The sequence below is a fragment of the Ochotona curzoniae genome, unplaced genomic scaffold, assembly GCF_017591425.1.
Source record: "Ochotona curzoniae isolate NIBS_2020 unplaced genomic scaffold, NIBS_Ocur_1.0 scaffold_3223, whole genome shotgun sequence".
NCBI lineage: Eukaryota > Metazoa > Chordata > Mammalia > Lagomorpha > Ochotonidae > Ochotona > Ochotona curzoniae.
Genome location: NW_024467108.1, coordinates 11,837,215 through 11,858,389, shown reverse-complemented (window position 1 = coordinate 11,858,389; position 21,175 = coordinate 11,837,215). Strand labels below are relative to the sequence as shown.

General features: G+C 37.1%; 1 protein-coding gene across 13 annotated transcripts in view; it reads left to right on the top strand.

Annotated features, from left to right (window-relative positions):
- The window catches only part of DLG2 (discs large MAGUK scaffold protein 2), a 1,763,217-nt gene that overhangs the window by 1,222,905 nt on the left and 519,137 nt on the right, over positions 1 to 21,175 (top strand). For all 13 annotated transcript variants that reach the window (XM_040964332.1, XM_040964339.1, XM_040964335.1 and 10 more), the window contains one exon: positions 9,542 to 9,666. In XM_040964332.1, the coding sequence (XP_040820266.1) occupies positions 9,542 to 9,666 (125 nt within the window). The remainder of the gene's footprint in view (positions 1 to 9,541; positions 9,667 to 21,175) is intronic.

Below are 21,175 nucleotides of genomic sequence, written 5' to 3'. Positions count from 1 at the left end.
AAAACTATTTAAAAGTTTACTTTTAAATTGTAAAGTTTATTTGCTATTTATCAGCTATTTTAAAGTTTACTTGCAATGTGCAATTCAAAATCACGAATTCAACTTGTTCTAATATGTTATAGTAAAATCCATCCATCTATAATAGATTTTAAATGGATCTTTTACATATGTAGTTTTAAGTGAAATGTGTACTGCTTAAATGAAATATATTGACTCATAAGTTATGCAAATAGTCCAAATATTGACATATTCAGTTATAAAATATGAAAACATCACATTTGTCAATATTACCACCCATCCTACCAGAAAGTTGCCAATTATAAGGATGTTGACACACTTATATTGCTGAATACAAAACTTCCAAATTATGTTTACTGGGAAAATCAAATTTTACTATTGACAACAAAGATTGTTAATCATTTTATCTTGAAATAACAACCTCACCTTATTAGTTTTCAGGAATGATATTTTACTATATGCTTAAAATTCAATAATCAGAGCATATATGTCAATCATGTTTTCCTATGTAAATAGTATTTAATAAAATATTCTTAGTTTCGTTTGCAACTCAAATAATTAGATTTTCCCCTCAAGAAAAACATATGCAGTGAACAATGGACAGGTTTTATGGGTGCCTCTGAATTTATTACATAGATTACAGCTGTATTATAAAGTCATAGATTCTAAGGTCAAGAATTAGTTAAATTAATTAGGCTTCCTGGTTCATCAAAACATTTAAATGCAGTTTTTTTGCAAGTGTACAGTAAAAAATCCCTTGTTTACCAATCTACCACTGCCTTGATTTGTAATAGAACATTGACAGTTTTACTCACAACTGCATTAGTACCATCAGCTAGTATGTAAATACAGAGGGAAAGAAAAACTAAACGTACTGTTGGTACTGCTAATATGCAACCAGTCTAAAATATCTTCTTTTTTGTTCAGATTAAAAACAAAACAAAACTGTCTTTCAGAGAAATTAATTGTTCAGAGTTACATGCTAGCAAAACAGGAAGGATTGCAGAGTTTGTTTTTCCACCTTCCCAAACAGTGGTTCCTAGAAGGTAACAGCAAGGTTGCATGTCCATTCCCCTTGTGGGGATGTAGAAGTAAGACTCAACTTTTTTTCATTTGATTTCTGTTTATAACCCTTGCTATGCTCCTATTAGTCTGTGATCTTTTTTACTTTTTGTACATTGACTGTTTAGTGGAGCATTATATTTTTCAATATAATGTGTATTTAAAACATATTATCTTAAAAAAATAAAGTAAAATTCACATTAGGAAAGGTAAAGAGTTGAAGGCTTGTTAAGTCCATATCACAACTCATTATTCACACATTATCATTTTTACAAAGTCATTTAAGTGATATGAACTTATATTGATTGCTGTGAAAACTATGGTTCTGCCAAAAGTACTAGAAAGATTAAGTATGCCCTGCCAGAAAAGAAAAAACTGTGATCAGCCTTCTCAAACTCCTCATGGTTCTGTAAAGATTAAAAAGAGTTTGTTCTGGTCAACAGTTGGTGGTTTGCAAAGATTTGGAATAGAGGGGAAAAGCAAAAATATTTATCTTTCTTCTCTTCTGAGAGAGGAAAAAAGGAAAAGCCTACTTCTGGCGCACATTAATCAAAAGGGCTATTGCATTCATTCTCAGAGTTTTGGATAGGCTGTTCCATGGGAAATTAGAAAGTTGGGCTTGAGACAGTGGAAACAGAAATAAGATAAAAACAGGAGCTATGCAAGTGACAGAAGCAACAGAACTCGGCAGATGACGGATGGGAGACCCAGGGAGAGGAGCAGTCAAAGATAAACATGCAGTACTTTAACACACCCTCATAGTTTGCTGCATGTAAAAATGTGTTTCATCCTTACAATGTAAGTTCCTTGAGAAAAAGGAACATATGTTTATATTCTCTTGATTACAAAGTTAAATACAATATTGAACTCATAGCACATAATTACGTATATGCATGAATGTCAAATATGTCATGTGATTCCACCTTTAGCTACCTCACATTACAACTAAATGGTTTCCATTCACGTGCTCTTCCCTTTCGAGCTCCATCATACCAATTCATCTGATTACTCTTTGGGTTAGCTTAATTCAACAAACATTTGCTGAGCCTTTACAATCACCAGGAGCTGGATTGATAATTACAAATAAAATTGCAAATAAAGTGTGGCCCCTGCCCTCTAGGTACAGAAAATCTAGGCAAGAGAGACTTGTATAACATAACAAGCTAATTGTATTATAATGAAATTGTGTGGAAGCCCAAAGGGATGGCCCATCTCATCTGCCTGAAGCAATTTGGGAAAACATCCCAGATGGCAGTTGAAATGAAATTTGATGTTTGAATAGGAATTCAATAGCAAAGAGAATAGGCATTCCACAAAGAGAAAGAAATTTGATTTTATTCAGTTTAAGCAAGAATGTTTTTGATTCTTTCCATTTATGGATACTGCATGATTTTGGCACAGAAAATAAATAACTGAGCTTTGATATTTGACTTGATGCAGTAGAATAGGGAAAAGAAATAGGAAAACCAAGTATAATACAATCATTTGTGGGAAATAATGAATGAGAACCAGTCACAGAATGAGACAGAGCAGGAAAATGAAGGGGAAAGTGAGGATTTACTCTGAATCAAATCAGGCGATTTTCCTTTTTGTGCTGCCAAATAGTATGTAGTGCTTCATAGAAGAAAGTGTGTACTAGTTAGTTCAAGAAACAGTGAGTAGTTTATAAAATGTGACCCTCAGATGATCTCTGGCCAGCAGTAAGTTTTCTGTTATCCTCATAATGTGGATTTGTGTGGCACACATTAAAATATACTTCATAGACTGCCAACTACTGGAAGCCAAATTTCTTGAGTCCATTGCCATATTGTGAAATCTGAAATCTACCTAGAGTTTGCCCCAAGAGCATACTTCCCAAGAACTGCTCTGAATCAGTAACTGGGTGCTGAAGGATTACTAAAGTGGGCCTCATTCTAGGGGAAAGAAGCTATCATGACAATCAACCCAGGATACTTCCAATTGACTTTCCCTGCTCTCTCCTTCATTGGGATGTCAGATTACATTGTGATCTAGTAGCTCCACTTCAGTTTTGTGAATGCTCTCACAGACATTTCCTTAATAAAATCCTTACAAGTCAGACATTCAATGTGGCAATTGGGATACCTCTAACATGCTTGTATTCCATATTGGAGTGCCTGGCTTAGAGTCCCAGACTACTCCTGATCTTAGCTTCTTATTAAAGTTCATCCTGAGAAACTGTGGGTGAGGATTCATGTATTTGGTTCCCTCACACATGGTTGAAAGCTTTAGACTGAGTTTCAGGCTACTGACTGTTTTTGGCCTGGCCCAGCTCTGATTGTTGCAGATATTTAGTAAGTGAGCCAGCAGATGGAACATTCCTGCATTTCTTTGTCTATCTCTGTATCTGTGTCTCCATAGAAAAAAAGGGTCAGGGGGAGGAGAGTATGGTAGCTCAGTAGGCTAATCTGCTGATGCTGGCATCCCATATGGGCATTGGGTCATGGCCTGGCTGCTCTACTTTCTATTCAGCTCTGTGCTTGTGTCCTGAAAAAGCAGTGGAGGATAGCCCAACGCCTTGGGGCTGTACATCCACATTAGAAATCTGGAGGATTTCTGGCTTTGGTTAGTTCATCTCTGGCCTTTGCAGCCATTTGGAGAGTGAACCAGCAGATACACATTCTCTTTCTGTCTCTCTTCCTCTCTGTAGATCTGACTTTCAAATAAAAATAAATAATCTTAAAAAAAAAAACTCTGACCTTTAACTCTGCCTCCTTGGCATCTGTTTCTCAAAAAAAACTGAACTAACGCAGCCGTACACACATTCACATGCACACATACACATGAGCTTGTTGAGCTTCTCCTTGCAGTACCAATATCCCATAATGGCACATGCTGGAGTCCTGCTGCTCAATGTTTTTAAAATTTATTTATTTTTATTGGAAAGGCAGATATACAGAGAGCAGGAGAGACAAAGAACATCCTCAATTCGTTGATTCAATCCCCAATTGGCTGCAATCGCTCCAAAGCCAGGAGCCTAGAGCCTCTTCCAGGTCCCCCACATGGGTGCAGGGGCCCAAGGCTTTGGGCCATCCTCAACTGCTTTACCAAGCCTCAAGCAAGGAGCTGGAAGGGAACCAAGGCTGGGGGGATTAGAACTGGCACCCATATGGGTTCTTGGCAAAATTTCCCTCAAAGATTGGAACAGTACAAAAGCACTACTTTTACCAGAGCTATTCAATTAAGAAAGAAATAAAAGGAATTTATGTTAGAAAAAATGACATTAAATTGTCTCTATTTGCAAATGATGTTATTTTATAAATGGAAAACCCTAAATAGCCTATCTAAACTTTTTTTTTTTTATTGAATAGTCATATATACAGAGAGGAGGAGAGACAGAGAGGAAGATTTTCCATCCAATGTTTCACTCTCCCAGTGTCCACAACGGTCAGAGCTGAGCTGATCTGAAGCCAGGATCCAGGAATTTCCTCCAGGTCTCCCACACGGATGCAGGGTCCCAAGGCTTTGGCCATTCTTGATTGCTTTCCCAGGCCACAAGCAGGGAGCTGGATGGGAAATGGGGCCACTGGGATTAGAACTGGCTCCTATATGGGATCCTGTCGTGTGCAAGGTGAAGATTTTAGCCATTAGGCAACTGCACCGGGCCCACTATCCGAATTTTTTATAATTGATTAATAAATTCAATAATGTTATGGGATACAAAAATCAAAATATAAAAATTAATAGTGTTCTTTCACAGCAACAAAGAATAAAAAAACAAAAGTTATAAAATTTATAAAAGCTCTAAAAAGATATGAATAAATCTAATCAAGGATGTAGAAAGCATGTACAGTAAAATATTAATGGAAAAATTTAAGAGATACACATAAATGGAGGATAGCTCATGTACATGTATTGGAAAATCAATGTTTCAGAAAATTCCAAAGTAATTCCTATGAAAATTATAATTCTATTTATCATAGATAAACAAAAAAACCATTAAATTTGTATGGAACCCCTAAAACCACCAGATAGCCAAGGCAAAAATAGGCAAAATGAACAGAGATGAAAGCATCACACTATCAGATTTCAAACTATACTAATTACAAAGCAATAGAAAATAAAACTACGTGTTACTGGCATAAAAAGATAAATGGAATAACCCATGAAGTATTAACCAAAGGAAAAAAAAATCATGCATTTACAGTTAATTCACCTTTGACAAAGTTGCAAAAACACACAAGAGGATAAACACTGTTCAATAAATGGTGTTAGGAAAACTGTGTGTCCATATACAAAAGAATAATATTGGTCCTTTATTTCATAATATGTACAAAAATCAACTCAAAGTGGGATAAAGCCTTGACACTGTAAAACATTTAGAAGAAAGCAGATAAAACCACACTAAATTGATCTGATTAATCATTGCTTTGTGGGGAAGCTATTTGACCCGGCAAATCACTAGCAAAAAAAAAAAAAAATGGCAATCACAAGGATTTATTGAACAAGACACAATGAATAGGAAGTGAGAAAAGGTAAAATTCACAGCAAAAATAATTGGATTTGAAACGAAAAAACTGAAAATTGAAACAAGAAGTAGCCATTCTCTAAGAGAATGAGCAAAACAACCCTTCAGCCATATTAAAAATGAGCATCACGACAGAACAACTACATGATATTAGAGATGAAAGAGGATTCTGACTTTCTGCTCTTTACATGGGTCATGACACTGTTGTCATAAGCAATAGTAGATATTCTAATTTTTGCTGTCCATGTATATTTAGCAGTTTCATTGTGAGTCTACCTTTATTCCTTAGTAGATATGCATCCTGTTGATTCCTGGTACTTTTTTCTGCATTACGTCCTTAGTTTGCAGGTTTACACATGTGTATTCATTCTCCCTTTCTGTTTTGTTTTGTATTTTTAGATGGAAGTTGTCTTAGAGCAAACCTATGATATCAGTCCTTTTGGGATTGGCTTATTTCCCTGAGCATTATGATCTCCAGCTGTGCCCAATTAAATGCAAATAATAGAATTTCATTTATTTTAATAGCTGAGTATTATTCCATAGAGTAGATGTACCACAACTTCTTTACACAGTCCTCTTTCTTTTTTTATTTTATCTTATTTTAGTTTTTTATTGGAAAGGCGGATATACAGAGAGGGGAGACAGAGAGGAAGATCTTCCGTCCAATGATTCACTCCCCAAGTGAGCCCACGGCCGATGCTATGCCAATCCAAAGCCAGGAGCCTCTTCTGGTGCAGGGTCCCAAAGTTTTGGGCAGTCCTTGACTGCCTTCCTGGGCCACAGGTAGGGAGCTGGAAGGGAAGTGGGGCTGCAGGGATTAGAACCGGCGCCCATATGGGATCCCAGGAGCGTTCAAGGCAAGGACCTTAACCACTGTGCCACCGCGCCAGGCCCTACACAATCATTTTTCAATGGGCATCTACCTTGTTCCAATGTTTTTGTAGTTGTTGATTATGCTATAATGGATACAGGGTTACAAGTTGCTTTTACATGCAAGCATATATCCTTTGGATATATTCCCAGGAGTGGGATTTCTGCACCATATGATAGGTAATTTTTCATTTGCTTGAGTGTTCTTCACAGTGGCTGCAATCCCACCAACAGTGAAGTAGGATTCCTTTTTCCCCACATCCTCACCAGTAGGTGTTGTTGGTAGTATTCTGTATGTGGGCCATTCTCAGTGGAGTTAAGCACAACCTCAATGTTGTTTTTATTTGAATTTACCTTATTGTTAGGGAACTTGAGCATTTTTTTCATATGTCTGTTAGCCATTTGAATTTGTTCTGTTGGAAGATGTTTGCCCATTTCCTTCACCCATTTTTTGACTGGTTTGTTTATTTTCTTGTTATGGTTATTCTGGAGTTCTTCATGTGTTCTGGAACTAACCCCCTGTCTTATGTGTAGTGTGCAAACATATTCTCCCACTTTGTTGGTTGCTTTTTACTTTGTTGATTGTTTCTTTGCTGTAAAGAATTGTCTTAGTTTGATGTAGTCCGATTTATTTATTTTGGTCTTGAATGCCTTTGCTGTTGATGACTTTTCTATAAAGTCTTTGCACCTATATTTTTAAAAGTATTTCCTACATTACTTCTGAATGTTTGGTGATTTCTGAGTGTAGATTTAGATCCTTTATCCATTTAGATTTGATCTTTGTGTGTGATGATAGGTGGGGATCTTGTTTCTTACTTCTGCAGGCTGCTATCCAGTTGTCCCAACAGCATTTGTTGACGATGCCTTCTATCTTCCTTGGGTTGTTTTCTCTTCTCTTGTGGAAGATAAGGTAGATGTACATGTGTGGGCTCCCTTCTGATGTTTCTATTTTGTTCCATTGATCTTCCTCTTTGTTTCTGTGCCAGTACCAGGCTGTGTTGACTACTACCCCCTATAATATGTCCTAAGGTGTGATTCAGCTAAGTTCTTATTATTCAGGATAGTTTTGGCTGTTCTTGATCTCTTGTGCTTCCAGATGAACTTTTGCATCATTTTATTCGCCCTGTGAATAATGTCCTTGTTATTTTGATTGGGATCATATTAATTTTGTGTATTGCTTTTGGTAGTATGGACATTTTGGTGATGTTGATTCTGCTTATTCAAGAACATGTTATTTTCTCCACTGTTTAAAATCTTCTTCTATTTCTTTTTTCGATGTTTGTAACTTTCCTCATAGATATCCACATCTTTAGTTAGGTTTATTCCAAGATATTTCAATATCTTCACTGTTATGTTTAAAGGCACCATACTGATTATTTCTTTTTCAGCCTTAGAGTTTTGTTTGCATATATTAGGGTAATTGATTTGCATATGTTTATTTTGTATCCTTCCACTTTACCAAACTCTCATGTAAGTTCTAGCAATCTCTTAATTGAGTCTTTTGGTCTTCTTCAGTATAGAATCAGGTTGTCTGCAAACAGATAGCTTCACTTCCTCTTTTCCAGTTTGAATTTCTTTAATTTCCTTTTCTTATGTAATAGCTCTTGGAGTACTTCTAGTAAAACATTAAATAACAGTGGTAATAGTGGAAATCCTTGTCTGGTTCTGGATCTTAGTGGGAAAGTTTCCAATCTTTCCTCATTCACTATGATGCCAGCATGGGGTTTTTCATGAATTGCTTTGATTATATTGTAGAATGTTTTTTATATACCTCTCTGTTATTTTTTTTTCAAATAGGAAAGGGAATTAAAGAGGCAGTTATAAGTATAATGACATGAAATTTTGAGTTGCCATAACTGAATTATTTATTTTACTATGCATGTGAAAAAATGAAACTACCGGGTAGAATTCAGTTATATTATTTCAGTCAATAATCTACAAAATTGTCTTTGATATTTTGTAGAGGTGTTACTGTCAAATTACAGCTGCTTTTAAATTGACATTGAACTATTCTAATTAATTTCCTTAATTACTTCCTTTAGGTTAACTACTGAATTATCAGTCCTCATCTGTTTTTAATCTCACAAGGGAATCTAATCCAGTGATCATAAATTTAGTCATATTTGTTGTAAGAACATGTAGAAAAATTAAAAATTCATTCACAGGGACTAGTTAAATAAACAATGGAATGTGAACTTGATGAATTATTGGTTAAGTAACTAAAACAGAAATTATTATAAATGCTATATAGAATTTAAAATGTAACGTGAATTTGAAAAACTTCAGAACGCAACTGCGAAAGCATAATGTAGCCATGGAAATAGCTATTAAAAGAGGATATGCAAATAAGAAAGATGGTTTGTGAAATTTGAGAGTTCTCAATTATATTTTACAAAAAATTTTTTAGAAAGGCATAGGTACATTGGGAGGAGTTACCATAAGACACAATAGCAAGTATGGAAAGCTTTAGGATACTATATGTTGCTCAGGTCACATGCAGCAGCTGAATTATATCCTTGTCTGTCTCTGGTACAAATGAAAGCTTGTTTATTATGGAAAAGTATTCATTTGTATTATTTTCTAGAGAGTGTCCTGCCTTCTGAAATCAAAGTTCCTTGTTACAGGGAACACATTCATCTGATAGATACTGAAGTTAGGATAATGATAATAGAAATAACAATAGGAGAACACCTCAAATTTCCCAATTCTACCAAAGCAAATACTTTCATGTAAGTTTTTTCTTCACATTCTTTCTAATGTGAATGTGTTATTTTACCATAGAAAATAAAATTACTTTTTGAGCTTTTTTATATTCTACAGTTTGTAAAATTTTCCTTCTGACTTCATAGCGATCATTTCTTATTGTTGCAAAAAGGGAAAAATATTCAAAGCAAAAAATGTAATACCCCTCTAATTCTTGTGGCACAGGGACAAACCTGGGTTTTTTTTCCTGGCCTGCCTTTGTCTTCTGACCATGTTCTTTATGATTTTGTCATTATTACCTTATTTCCATATAACATGATCATGCAGAGTTCAAGGAGAACACTTTTTTTTTTTTTTTAGGTGACAGCCACATCATTCAATGTCTGTTTATTGCTTCTGCAGGGGAATTCTGGTCTGGGATTCAGTATTGCTGGAGGGACAGATAACCCCCACATTGGAGATGATCCTGGCATATTCATTACGAAGATTATACCAGGAGGTGCTGCAGCAGAAGATGGCAGACTCAGGTAAACATGTGAAACACTAGAATCATTTGGAGAGCAAATCTCCTTCATCAGTGAAACACGTTTGTACCTTTGGGGAATAATAGTTCTATAAAAGTTTCATGCTTGCAAGACAAGGTAGTCAAAGCAAGCTTTTTGTTATGCCTGTGTAGATCTTTTGCCTGTTTATTAAATTTCATGTAGTGCTTGATTTGTATCTGTTAACACCTACTACATTCTGTGCTGGGCCACACACTGTAAGGAGGGATTCAAACATCCATGAATGGCGTCTCTTATGTAAATGGGAAAAAGAAAAATATGTAATTCTGAACAAATAACATAAGACATAAAGACAGTATACAATATATTCTGGTAACACTGCAACCAGAATTCTTTCTAAATATTTGGGAAAAAAAGTCTCAAAAACTGTTCTGTATTGAGACCAGAGCACCAGGAATTAAAGAAAAGGAGTTTGCATTTCTACTCCTGAATAAGAGTAAGCCTTTAAATATAACCCTTGCATGTGAAAAAATGAAACTACCGGATAGAATTCAGTTATATTATTTCAGTCAATAATCTACAAAATTATAAAACCTTTAAATATACCTGGACAACAAAATACTAGATTATCTACAATTGCTTATACCTATGATATGACACACATAAAGGGCAAAATGCTGAAGTTGAGACTATAGCTGTAGAACTTTATTTTTATAAAATACAGGGGACAAATGGGGAGGGAAAAAGAGGGAAGCCCTATGTCTACAAAGGTTTAAAACAGGAAATGAGAATTTTTTAAAAAAAATTACTCTGTAGGAAGATTCTAGTCTTGATTTTAAGGAATAATTAAGATTTTAGTAGCCCCAAATTCTGAGTTGGAACACAGGGAAAGAACAAAGTGTCTGCAAAAGAGGGGGAAACTGCCTTGAGTAGGAAGAAGGTTTCACGGTGAGTTGAAGTGTACAGTTGGTGGCAGATGGTGCTCAATGTCAGAATGGTAGCTATGTGAACCAGGCTGCTTGCTCTAAGGAACTAGTACTTTTGAGAAAGACCCATCCACCTTGCATAGTTAGTCAATAATACAAATTGTATTTAGAGATCAAAATGTTACAAGATGTTGTGAATTGGAAAAGTTAAGGAGAGCTTCCTGAGGAGAACAACTTATCTTCCTGAATTTTAGCACTCCTACTGGCCTGTGAGTACCACAGGCCAAGCAGAAAGATAGATGGTTAGATTGGTACAACTTCTCAAATCCTGGTGGAATTAGAATTTTTTTTTAATGAATAAAGCAAAGGGGAAAAGGAAAAAACAATTGGATTGGGGAGGGCAGTGAATATATGTTAAAGGAAGGTTATTTAGATTACTTAGACCTTATCCAAAGTACTGCTGCAATGCAGGTTTTGCAGTAGGACAGAAATACTGGGCTTAAATTGGAATACAAATTTGAATGAGTAGGGACATGTAGCCAAGCAGAGAGAGTTCAGTGGATGGAAAATCACTAAAAGAAAAAAAAAAAATCAGAGGTAATAGAAACTCTGACGAAAGCAACCAGACAGTATTCTAACTGAAGGCAAGCCTGAGTGATATCAAGAGGGAGGAATGACAAATCCAATCATAAACAAAGGTGAGGTATTGACATAAACAAACTCAGTAGTATCCTTGCTAAAAATGAACTAAACACAGAGCTCAAGATCAAGGCCTGGTAAAGAATAGAGCTCAGATGAACCTGAATCAAGTTTGCTCAAGAAGAGTTTTCTACAGGTGGTTTATGTGAAGTCCTACAGATAAAAGGACTTTAGTAGAGGAATTTGACCCATAGCCCTTCTTAGTCCATTACTATTGAGATTGTTCCCCAACTTACTACTTTCTGCCACATATCTGAATGTCTTGGGAACATCTCAGAATTCAAATAATGAGATGAAAATCAGGCAATATGGCATTAAGTATGCATCTTAAGAATTTGGTCTTTGATTGACTCCAAAGCTATAATACAGAGCTTGGAAGGATGGTCTTGAGGTATTAAACATTTGAGGGCCTACTCTAACCAGAATCCAAATACATTTAATAAATTAGACCCAGCTAAGCCCAGACTTTTTTCAATGTGACAGAAGAATCATTTGAGAGTGGACCGAAAACTTGGAAGGAGTGCGTTTTAATCTCACTATTGATACTTTAGAACATAGAAGCTGGACTTACCATGAGTCCTGTAAGGATGTAGGTTCTAGTGTCTAAGTAAACTAACATTATCAAACTTGAAGGAATTAAATCATGTGAGTTGCCATTTTTATCTATAAAACTGTGACAAGAATGCCTGTTTAACTGAGTTGTCCTCATCCTTCCATGACATAATGCTATGCCAGGCACGTGGTGTTCAGACTGTTTTTTTTTAACCAATGCTTCCCCTTAGAATTTTCTAAGATCATCCCTCCCTACTTCTCAGTGATTTTTTTTCCATGTTGTTGACTCTCTTATTCTCTATTTCATTTTCTCTCATCCCTTCTGTATTTTTGTCAGTTTCATTTCACCCTCTATATCTTTTAAGCTTCCTATTCCTACCTTCATTTTTTCATCTTGATCATTATCATAACACAAGCCATTTAAAACTAATATAATGCTGAATAAGTTTCTATATTTCTGTTCTCAAGACTATGTTGATAGCCGTTTGAATCATCTATGTTTCTTTCACTTAAAATATGACACTGGAGCCAGTCACTAAAGTTATTTTTCTTTTGTGTGTATAAGCACGTTGATATTCCCTGTGGGTTAAAGGTTGTTCAACTTTGCACTCTGTCTTTTCCGTTATAAATTGATATAGTTCAAATACTTGTGACATCCCAAAATTTATAAATTGAAAGCTAAGCTCAAGTCTTGATGGCTGTACCCTGAAAGAGATGGGAGAGAGAGACCAATATTTGGAATCAGAGGATCTGGCTTTGCATTTCTGGTTATGTGATTTTGAGCCACTTTTTAAAACTCTGTGATTGATGCCACCAATTGGTACATTAGAGATATGAGCTTGTATCTAAGGAAATTATAGTAAAGACTGTTATACAGTGAAACAGCTATGGAAATAGCAAGACCCTTAGTACAGCTGTTATCTGTAGAGCCATCAATTTAGTTGATGACTGAACTGAGCCGTCCCTAGTCTCATAGCCAGGAATGAACCCTGGAGTAGACAAAATTCTGATCTGCCCCAGTATTTCACACCCTTGTATAAACTCTCCCCTTCCAATATGGACGGGACGTGTGTCTGTAATAAGCAATTACTCCTTTATACAGCAAAAGGAAATTCAATCAGTGTACGGTGAGCTAATCAAAATGGGAGATTATCCTGAGTCTGACTGTCTCAATTCAATGAATAAAGCAAATTGCCATGTTAAATTATCTTTGGATGACTATGTAACAATTACTTAAGAGTAACCATTGGGTACTAATAGCAGTTTCCCTGCCTATAACTATTAATGGAAGCTGGCAGTCACACAAGGAACTTAGTTCTACAAGTCACCACCTGAGTTTGTTCAAAAAGGACTAAAATCACTAAAGGAATTCGATCCAGCCAGCACCATGATACAGCATTTTGACAAGCTTTATTTTCTTTATTTGGATGGCCTAATTACAAAGAGAGCAAGAGACAGGGAGATCTTCCATCTGCTGGCTCACTCCCTAAAAAAAAACAAAAACAAAAACAGGGATAGGCCAGATGAAACCAGATATAAGAAGCTTCTTCTGGGTCTCTCAAATAGGTGCAGTACCCAAACACTTGAGCCATCTTCCACTGCTTTTCTTGGTGCATTAGCAAAGAGCAGGGACAGAAGTATACAAGGCAGAATTCAAACTGGCACCATTATGGGATTCTAGCACTGCAGACAGCAACTTAACCCACTGTGCAGCATCAAAGCTCCTGTGATGCCCAGCATGAGGATTTCTGTAAGTCATGCCTAGATTTCTGTCCCACTGAAATTCTGAGATAGAAACACATGTTATCTGAAACTGCTAACTCTGTGACTACTATTGTCACTTACTAGGGTAAGCTACCACTTCCAGCACTCATCCTGTATGGACAGAGGTCCTGGCAGCTCCACTACTGATGCAGTTCCCTGCTAATGTGACAAGGGAAGCAGTGGAAGATGACTTGAGTCCTTGGATCCCTGCATCCACAGGGAGACCTAGAAGATGCTCCTGACTCCTAACTGCTGTCTATTGCCTAGCCCAGGGTAGCTTGTTGTAGTCACTTGGAGAGTAAGCCAGCACATGGAAGATAACCTCTATCTGCTAAATGCATGCTAAATTACTTTGTAGAAATAACAAATCAGCACAGACAAGAATTGTGGACCTGCCATGAATTCCTTATGACTAGACTGCTAGATCATCTTTCTGCTACACATCTCTGCCAGCACTCCCCAACCCTGAAATTCAGGAACACTGATGAGGGTCTCAAGGCTGGGGTCACATCCTACCCACACAGAAGGCTTGAGGTCACACGTAGAGTCACACACAAGAGATGGAGAAAGGCTCTGTATAGGAACAGTGTCTTTCCCCCAGGGAAGGATTTGAGATCTGTTATATCTGATAGCTGCAGATGGGTGTCTCAGCTAGGGGAATGGAGAGACCCAGAAGCTGTGGGGAAAAGGAAGATGAGAAGCAAATCGAGAGACAAGGCAAGAAAAGCACTTAGTGGTTTAAATTATTATTTTTTTTCTGAAGGGTGATCCTTTTCCTGTGCTACTTCATTTTAAAAATAACTTTTGTGTGTTTGTGTTTAGGGAGCAGGCATTTGTCTGTTTTGTAGAATTTATAAAATGTACCATAGAGAAAGACTAAATAAGATATAATCAGTTTTGCCTACTAGAAAAAGTCAATCAAGATTAATATTTTTACATAGATGTATAGCTTTTACTTTTTCCAATTTTTAAAAATCTCTTCAAGAATCTTGCATTTATTACTTAGTATTTAACTTCAATTAGCATCTCAGAAACTTTCCCTCAGTCTTTTAAAAATCCCTTTGCAAATCAGTTTTAATTGCTATGTAGTACCTTATAGATCACTCAAATTATTGGAAATTTAATTATTATTAGGTTTCTAAGCATTTTAAATAACCTGAAAATATTTTAGAAAGCGTTGTTGACTGTTATCAGTGTTTCCTTAGGATATTTTTTGTAATAGTAGAATTTCTTGTTAAATAGTAGGAACACTTTGAGGTCTTTTCATATGGGGCCATCCTTGTAGTGTAGCAAATTAAGCCATTTCATGTGATGCTGAAATCCAATATGAATGGAGTTCCAGTCACAAATGTTTCATTTATAAACAAGCTTCCTGAAAATGACCTAGGAAAAGCAGCAAAGATGAATCTAGTGTTTGGGCCTCCCCCACCTACGTGGGAAAGACCCCAAAGAAGCTCCTTAGTGCTGTTTTTGGCCTGGCGTAGCCCTGGCCATTGTGACTTTCTGGGAAGTGAACCAGCAAATGAAAGATCTCTCTTTTTTTCTGTGTTTTTCACTCTATCTGTAACTTCTTCAGATAAATAAATCTTTAAATAAACGTGTTCATATATATTGTCAAATTTCTTTCCAGAAAAGTTAAATCAAGTGTTAATTCTATCAAGAATGTTGGGCAGAGCTTATTTTCCATCAGATTCTCACAACTTCATATGCTTGCACATATGCAATTTAGGGCTGTTTTCCAAGCCAGAGGTACATTTCTTTACTTTACTTTCTATTTATTTGGTTAGCACTAAATTGGAGCTTTCAAAAAGTTATCATTCATTAATGTTTTGCCCTCTAGAGGTAGTCATTTAAATATGAGCACATTACTTGTCTTCAAAAATTAAGAACAGTTTAGAAAGAACATTGTGTGTTCTTTTCAGAAAAAAAAAATAGGCATGTTTTTATGCTTTGGGGAATAATTTTTATTTCTACTTTTGTATTTGAATCATAAAAATGCCCTTTGTATAGCTTTAAGGTCCTTTGATTGCCAAGGACCAATATTGATATGTCATCCTGGGGAAGATACCACATGACAGCTTCTACTTGGCAATGCAGCAATGACATTTTACACAACACTGCACTTATTAAATCCACCCACAGCACAAAAGCAGCATGGAGAGGAAGGCAGAAAAGATGACTGCTTGCCAATTTCCTGACAAGTGACACAATTTTATCTCCTAGCCCTCAGCACAATTATTTCTATAGTCTCAGACAGATTTTTTTTCCCATGTCCATTGCTTCATTTTTCACTTCTGTGTCTGTTTGCAGGTAAGATTGTCTGCCCTTATAAAAGCTGAGGTGATATACATGTTTGTTTCAAACAATAGTACTATTGATTATAAAGACATTCGGCTACATTGACAAGTTTGCCGTTATGAACAATGTTTTAAGAATGCAATCCCTGTGCCAGCTGCTTGTTAACCTTTTGACTATCCTTTGTCCGTTAATTTCCTTACTTCTTCGTTTGGGTACTGAAGTAGTGCAGGGCAATAGATGGGGGGAAAACACACGTCTCCAGCTTTCCCCTTATGAAGCAAACATGATTCAGTCATGGAAACTCTACCCAATGACATAATGCTCTTAATTCCTTAACTTTTCTCATGTTAATTGAATTAATTTCCACTCACCTTCTGTAGTAGCATTAACGTAAGATCTGGGGGGGTTTGTTGTTGTTGTTTTTTGATCTATTTATTTATTTGAAATGCATTGTTACGGAGAGAGTGGGCTAAAGAAAGGCAGAGTCAGAGACAGAAATCTTTATTCTTCTGATTCATTCCCCAACTAGCTTCACTGGTTAAAACTGGGCCAGTCACAAGCCAGGAGCCTGGAATCCTATATTGGAGTGAAACAGCTAGGACTGCCATGGAGCTCATATGGAACACCAGCATTGTAGGTGGTGATAACATCTCTGCAAGGCCAACCCCAACACAAGATTTTTAGAATTAAATTCCTGCATGAACTTAAGGGCCAAATAGCATTCAAAACGTAGAAATTAGGAATCATCAGAAAATCAAGCCATCATATAATGTGAAAATGCAGATAATAAACCTAAACTTGTATTTTTTCTTGTTAAAGTGAGAAACATCAATCATAGGACAAGCAGCACCTTCCGAGCAGCTGCTTTCAGACATATGAAAGTTCTCCAATTGAACTTTCGTAAATTTTGATGACTGTCAGTGAAAACCTCAAAAGTCTTGATGTCAAAGCCACCACCTTCTGTTGTAACCCAAGTGACTATTACACCAAACACTATGGTCATGCTAAATTCTACATTCTGAGGAATAACTTACAGTGCCTTCAAAGTATTTTTCTTTCATTATCTGGGGCCAAAACAAGACACAAGCCCAACAGCTCAACAAGAGCTCCATGAATTCATCTTTCAGTGTAAATGGCACCAGCACATTCCTAATCGTTTCATGTCCTCTGAATGCACATACACAAGCAAACATAGAACTTAATTCTGTGCTGCTCAACTTACACAAGATTTAACTCAAAGTGAATCAGAGATCTAAAGGAAAGAGCTTGCAGGCAAGCGCAAGAAGCACAATAGGGAACAACCCAGAACAGGCAATGGAAATTATTCCACTGGCATACACATGGCATGGGTTGGGGCAGACCAGGCTGAACCTGTTCACATTACCTTCTGGTGAATCCGAGCACCAGAACAGAGTGTGGGTCGAGCCAGGTTGGGTTGCAACACATACCAGTACACAACAAGTAATGCCAAGGTGAGATGAGCCATACCAGATGAGGTTACAGCGCACAAACAGCACATGTGACAATCAGGGAGGAGGCAAAGCCGACAGGGGAACGTGGGCACCCCTGCTGGATAACTACTTCCATTGGAAAGTGTGAATTGGGATGGGGGAAGTTCAGACTAGGCAGGGCAATAGCACCTGTGTGCCTCACAGGGAGCTGACTGTTCTGACTTGTGCAAGTAAAATTAGAGTGGGTTGAGGGGTGTTTGGGCTTAGCCACAGCATTAGCTGGCAGAGGCTGGTACTGGGAGCTAATTCTGTCAAGTCATATGCCAGAACCACCTGGAGACTGCATGATCTGGGAGTGGGTGTGGCCTAGTAGGGAAATAGTGGGCACTTCCCTCAGGGTTACCACCCTCACTGGACAGCACGAAAACTAGGATAGGGGCAGGGGTGGCTAGACAGAAAGGCACCTGCCAGTAGGTATATGGGCTGGATAATAGGCTGGTTGGGTTGAACTAGGCTTCAATGTCCTTTGACGTGTGCGAGAGCTAAATGGGATGTGGGACAGACTGGACAAGCCTGCGGTACATACTGGCAAGCATGGGAACCAGGGTAGGGGCAGAACTGGTAGGGGTTTTGGGGAGTCGCCCCAACTAGGCTGCAACTCCAACTGGTTTGCATGAAGACCAAGTATGAAGTGGGTAGGATCGAGCTGGACTACAACACCCATTGGTTCAAGTGGAAGACGAGGCTGGAAACCGAATGGACCCAGCAGTAGCAACGACCAGCATGTGCATAAGCTGATTGGTGTGACGAACAGTGTTGGAGTCTGTACTAGCAAACTCACGCAAGAATCAGATCTGGGATCAACTCAGATGAAGTTTCTTTGGATATCTCTCCAACTGAACTGCTCATCTTAGAACCCCAACCATCAAGAGACTGTCAGCCAGTGGACTCTGAATAGGTTTCATTGCGGTTGGGATGGTGAGATGGGCAGCAATCCAGAACTGATGAACTATCAAAACTGTTTGAGCAGGACCCTTGGAGCATGCCTCATGTTGGGGCTGGGGGATGGGTGGGAAGTTGGGTGGGGCTTTTCCCTTTGCTACTCCCCTAACCCCAGATACAGGGGAAAATGATTTTATTAGTGTGGAAACAATGATATTACCCACTTTCACCCTGTAGCCCTTGACCCTTTGTACCCTAATCAACTAAGATTATTAAAAGAAATTAATGAAAAAAAAAACAGAAAGAACTAAAACTATAAAACATTTCACAAGATACCACCCACCCCATTCCCGTTGACAAGATACCTGCCAGCCCCATTTCCAACTTAACACATTTTATTTCAGCTTCCCAGAGGACACTATCACTGGAAAAGCAAGTTAGAATGATAATTTGTTAGGCCCTTCAGAATTCCCACTGGAAAATATCAATACTGGGAGAATTAGTCTTAGTCCCTAGTTCACAATTTCCCTGTATACCTGTGTTTTCCCATTCCCAGCCACGTTTTGTACCAGTAGGGACCTCAATGCCCATTTAAAACACTATAATTTAAACATCCAGATTCTGTCTACATCTTCATATATTCTTGCTATATGGCCACTTTAGAACCTAAGGCTATGCATAAAGTCTCTACCATCAACATGAACTTGGAAAAAATCCACAAGGCCACTGGAGGAATCTCTTTAGTCCTTGGATAAAAGAACTCCAGAGTATGTATGTTAGGATGCATAGATATGTATACAAGTAATGTCTTTTGTGAACCTGGTAGAGTGTCCGTGAAATTATCATTAATCTGTTAAGTATTTATTGGCAGGCACCATAAGGAAAATATATTCATTGAGTTCTGAAGCTCAGTAAAAATTAATAGAATGGATATATATGTTATTTGTAGATCTCTTGATTTTTGAAGACTCTCATATGAAGTCCTGTAATGGTAATTGTTGCTTTCATCCTAAATTGATAGAGAAATCTTTCTCCTTTTATTGAAGCCTGACTTATTTCCTCTAGATGACAGCTATTTTCTTAACAGCTACATCTAAAGGAAGGAAAGCTTGAACCTATGTATTTTCTTTACACATCATCTGTCTCCTATATTCTGCTATTCAATGATCTTTTTCTCCTGATATTAATGACTGTCCATTGCTCATTAGAGTCACTTAGAATGAATAAGAAATGTGATTTGTTAAAGCTTATTTCCATAAATGTATCAGTGTTTAAAGAGGACAAATTACTCACAAGTGGTTGAGATAAACTTCAAACATGATCTTATTGACTCCCCAAATCCATTTTCTTCTCATTATAACACCTGGCTGCAATTATCTACAGATGAATAACTAAATATGCATTTAAGATTATATGAAAACAAACCCTATCAACATTAGTTGTCATAGTGCTAAAAATCAAAATGAAAAATACACCAAAGTGACACCCAGATTATTTTAGCCTTTTAGGAATGGATTGATCAATGTGGATTGTGATGTAATAACTCTACAATCCATATAAAAAGGAGGTGTAGACATTAAGTAATTTGATTGAAGAGAATACCTTTGCGTATTACCTGTAGACATTTTGGAAAAAAACAAAAATAAAATATATTAAAGCTGTTCATAAACCCAAAATCTAAGTGCCTGGCAAATATGTAAGACAATACCATGTTAACCCTTTCTGGATTAGCTGTTATTCATATTTAAGGGAACTTGAAAATTTTCACAGAAAATGTAAATGGAAGATATGAGGTTTACCTGGAGGCCAAAAATAATCTGAATAGTGTGTTTATAATTATTGTTTCATTTAACAGTTTGATAGCCTCTCATAATTCTGGGTTTGAATTAAATGTCTCCAGTATATCTGGTAATTTTTTTAATATTTACTTATTTTTATTGGAAAGATAGAAGGAGAAATAAAGATCTTGCATCCACTGGCTCAGCCCCCAAGTGGCTGCAGTGGCAGGGACCTGAGCTGAACTGATTCAAAGTCAGGAGCCTGGCCCTTATTCTAGATCTCCCACGTAGGTGCAGGATCCCATGCTTTGAACTATCCTTCGTCACAGCCGGGGAGCTGGATGGGAGATGCAGCAGCCAGGATATGAACAGGCACCCATATGGGATACGAGTGCTTGAAGGGGCATGATTAGCTGATTGAGACATTGTGCTATACCCATATATCTGGTAAATTTTTTAAATTGTAGACCAGAAGTTTTATTTTACAGAACAGTTGATTCAGCAGAGGAGAATAAGTTGTGGAAAGCTGTAATAGTATGAATGAATCTGATATAGAGTATTTAAGTCTTGTAAAAGGATAATATGCAAACTGAAACATAAAGCAGTTAGCTGAGTGAATGGGGGTAGAGGAGTCTTGAGATAAGGAAAGCATAGGCAAAGGTCAGAGAAGGAATATGGAAGAGGAACCTAGAGCTACAGCAGGTGAGAGAGCAAACTGGCATAAAATGAGGTGAAGAGGTAGACGTGAGAAATCCGGAAGAACCCACGGTGTCATAGTAATTTGTTTATTACATTTTTAAACAACATGAAACTTTGTGCTTTTCAATGAGAAATAAGGACTAAATTGTTTCATCTAACAATCATTGATTGCTGTGGATGTAGCTAAGGAGTGTGTAGATACAGCAACATGAGCTATTATAGCAATTCAACTAATGAATGGTGGTAACTTTAAAAAAGTTACTGGAAAAAGACTGAAGGAAATATATTTTGAAATATATTTAAGGCTTTTGCTTTGTATTTCTATTTTTAAAAAAAGTACTTGAGATTGGTTCCCTTATTTTTATTCTGATTTTTTTAAATTGGAAAGTCAGATATACAGAGAGGAGGAAGAGAGAGAGGAAGA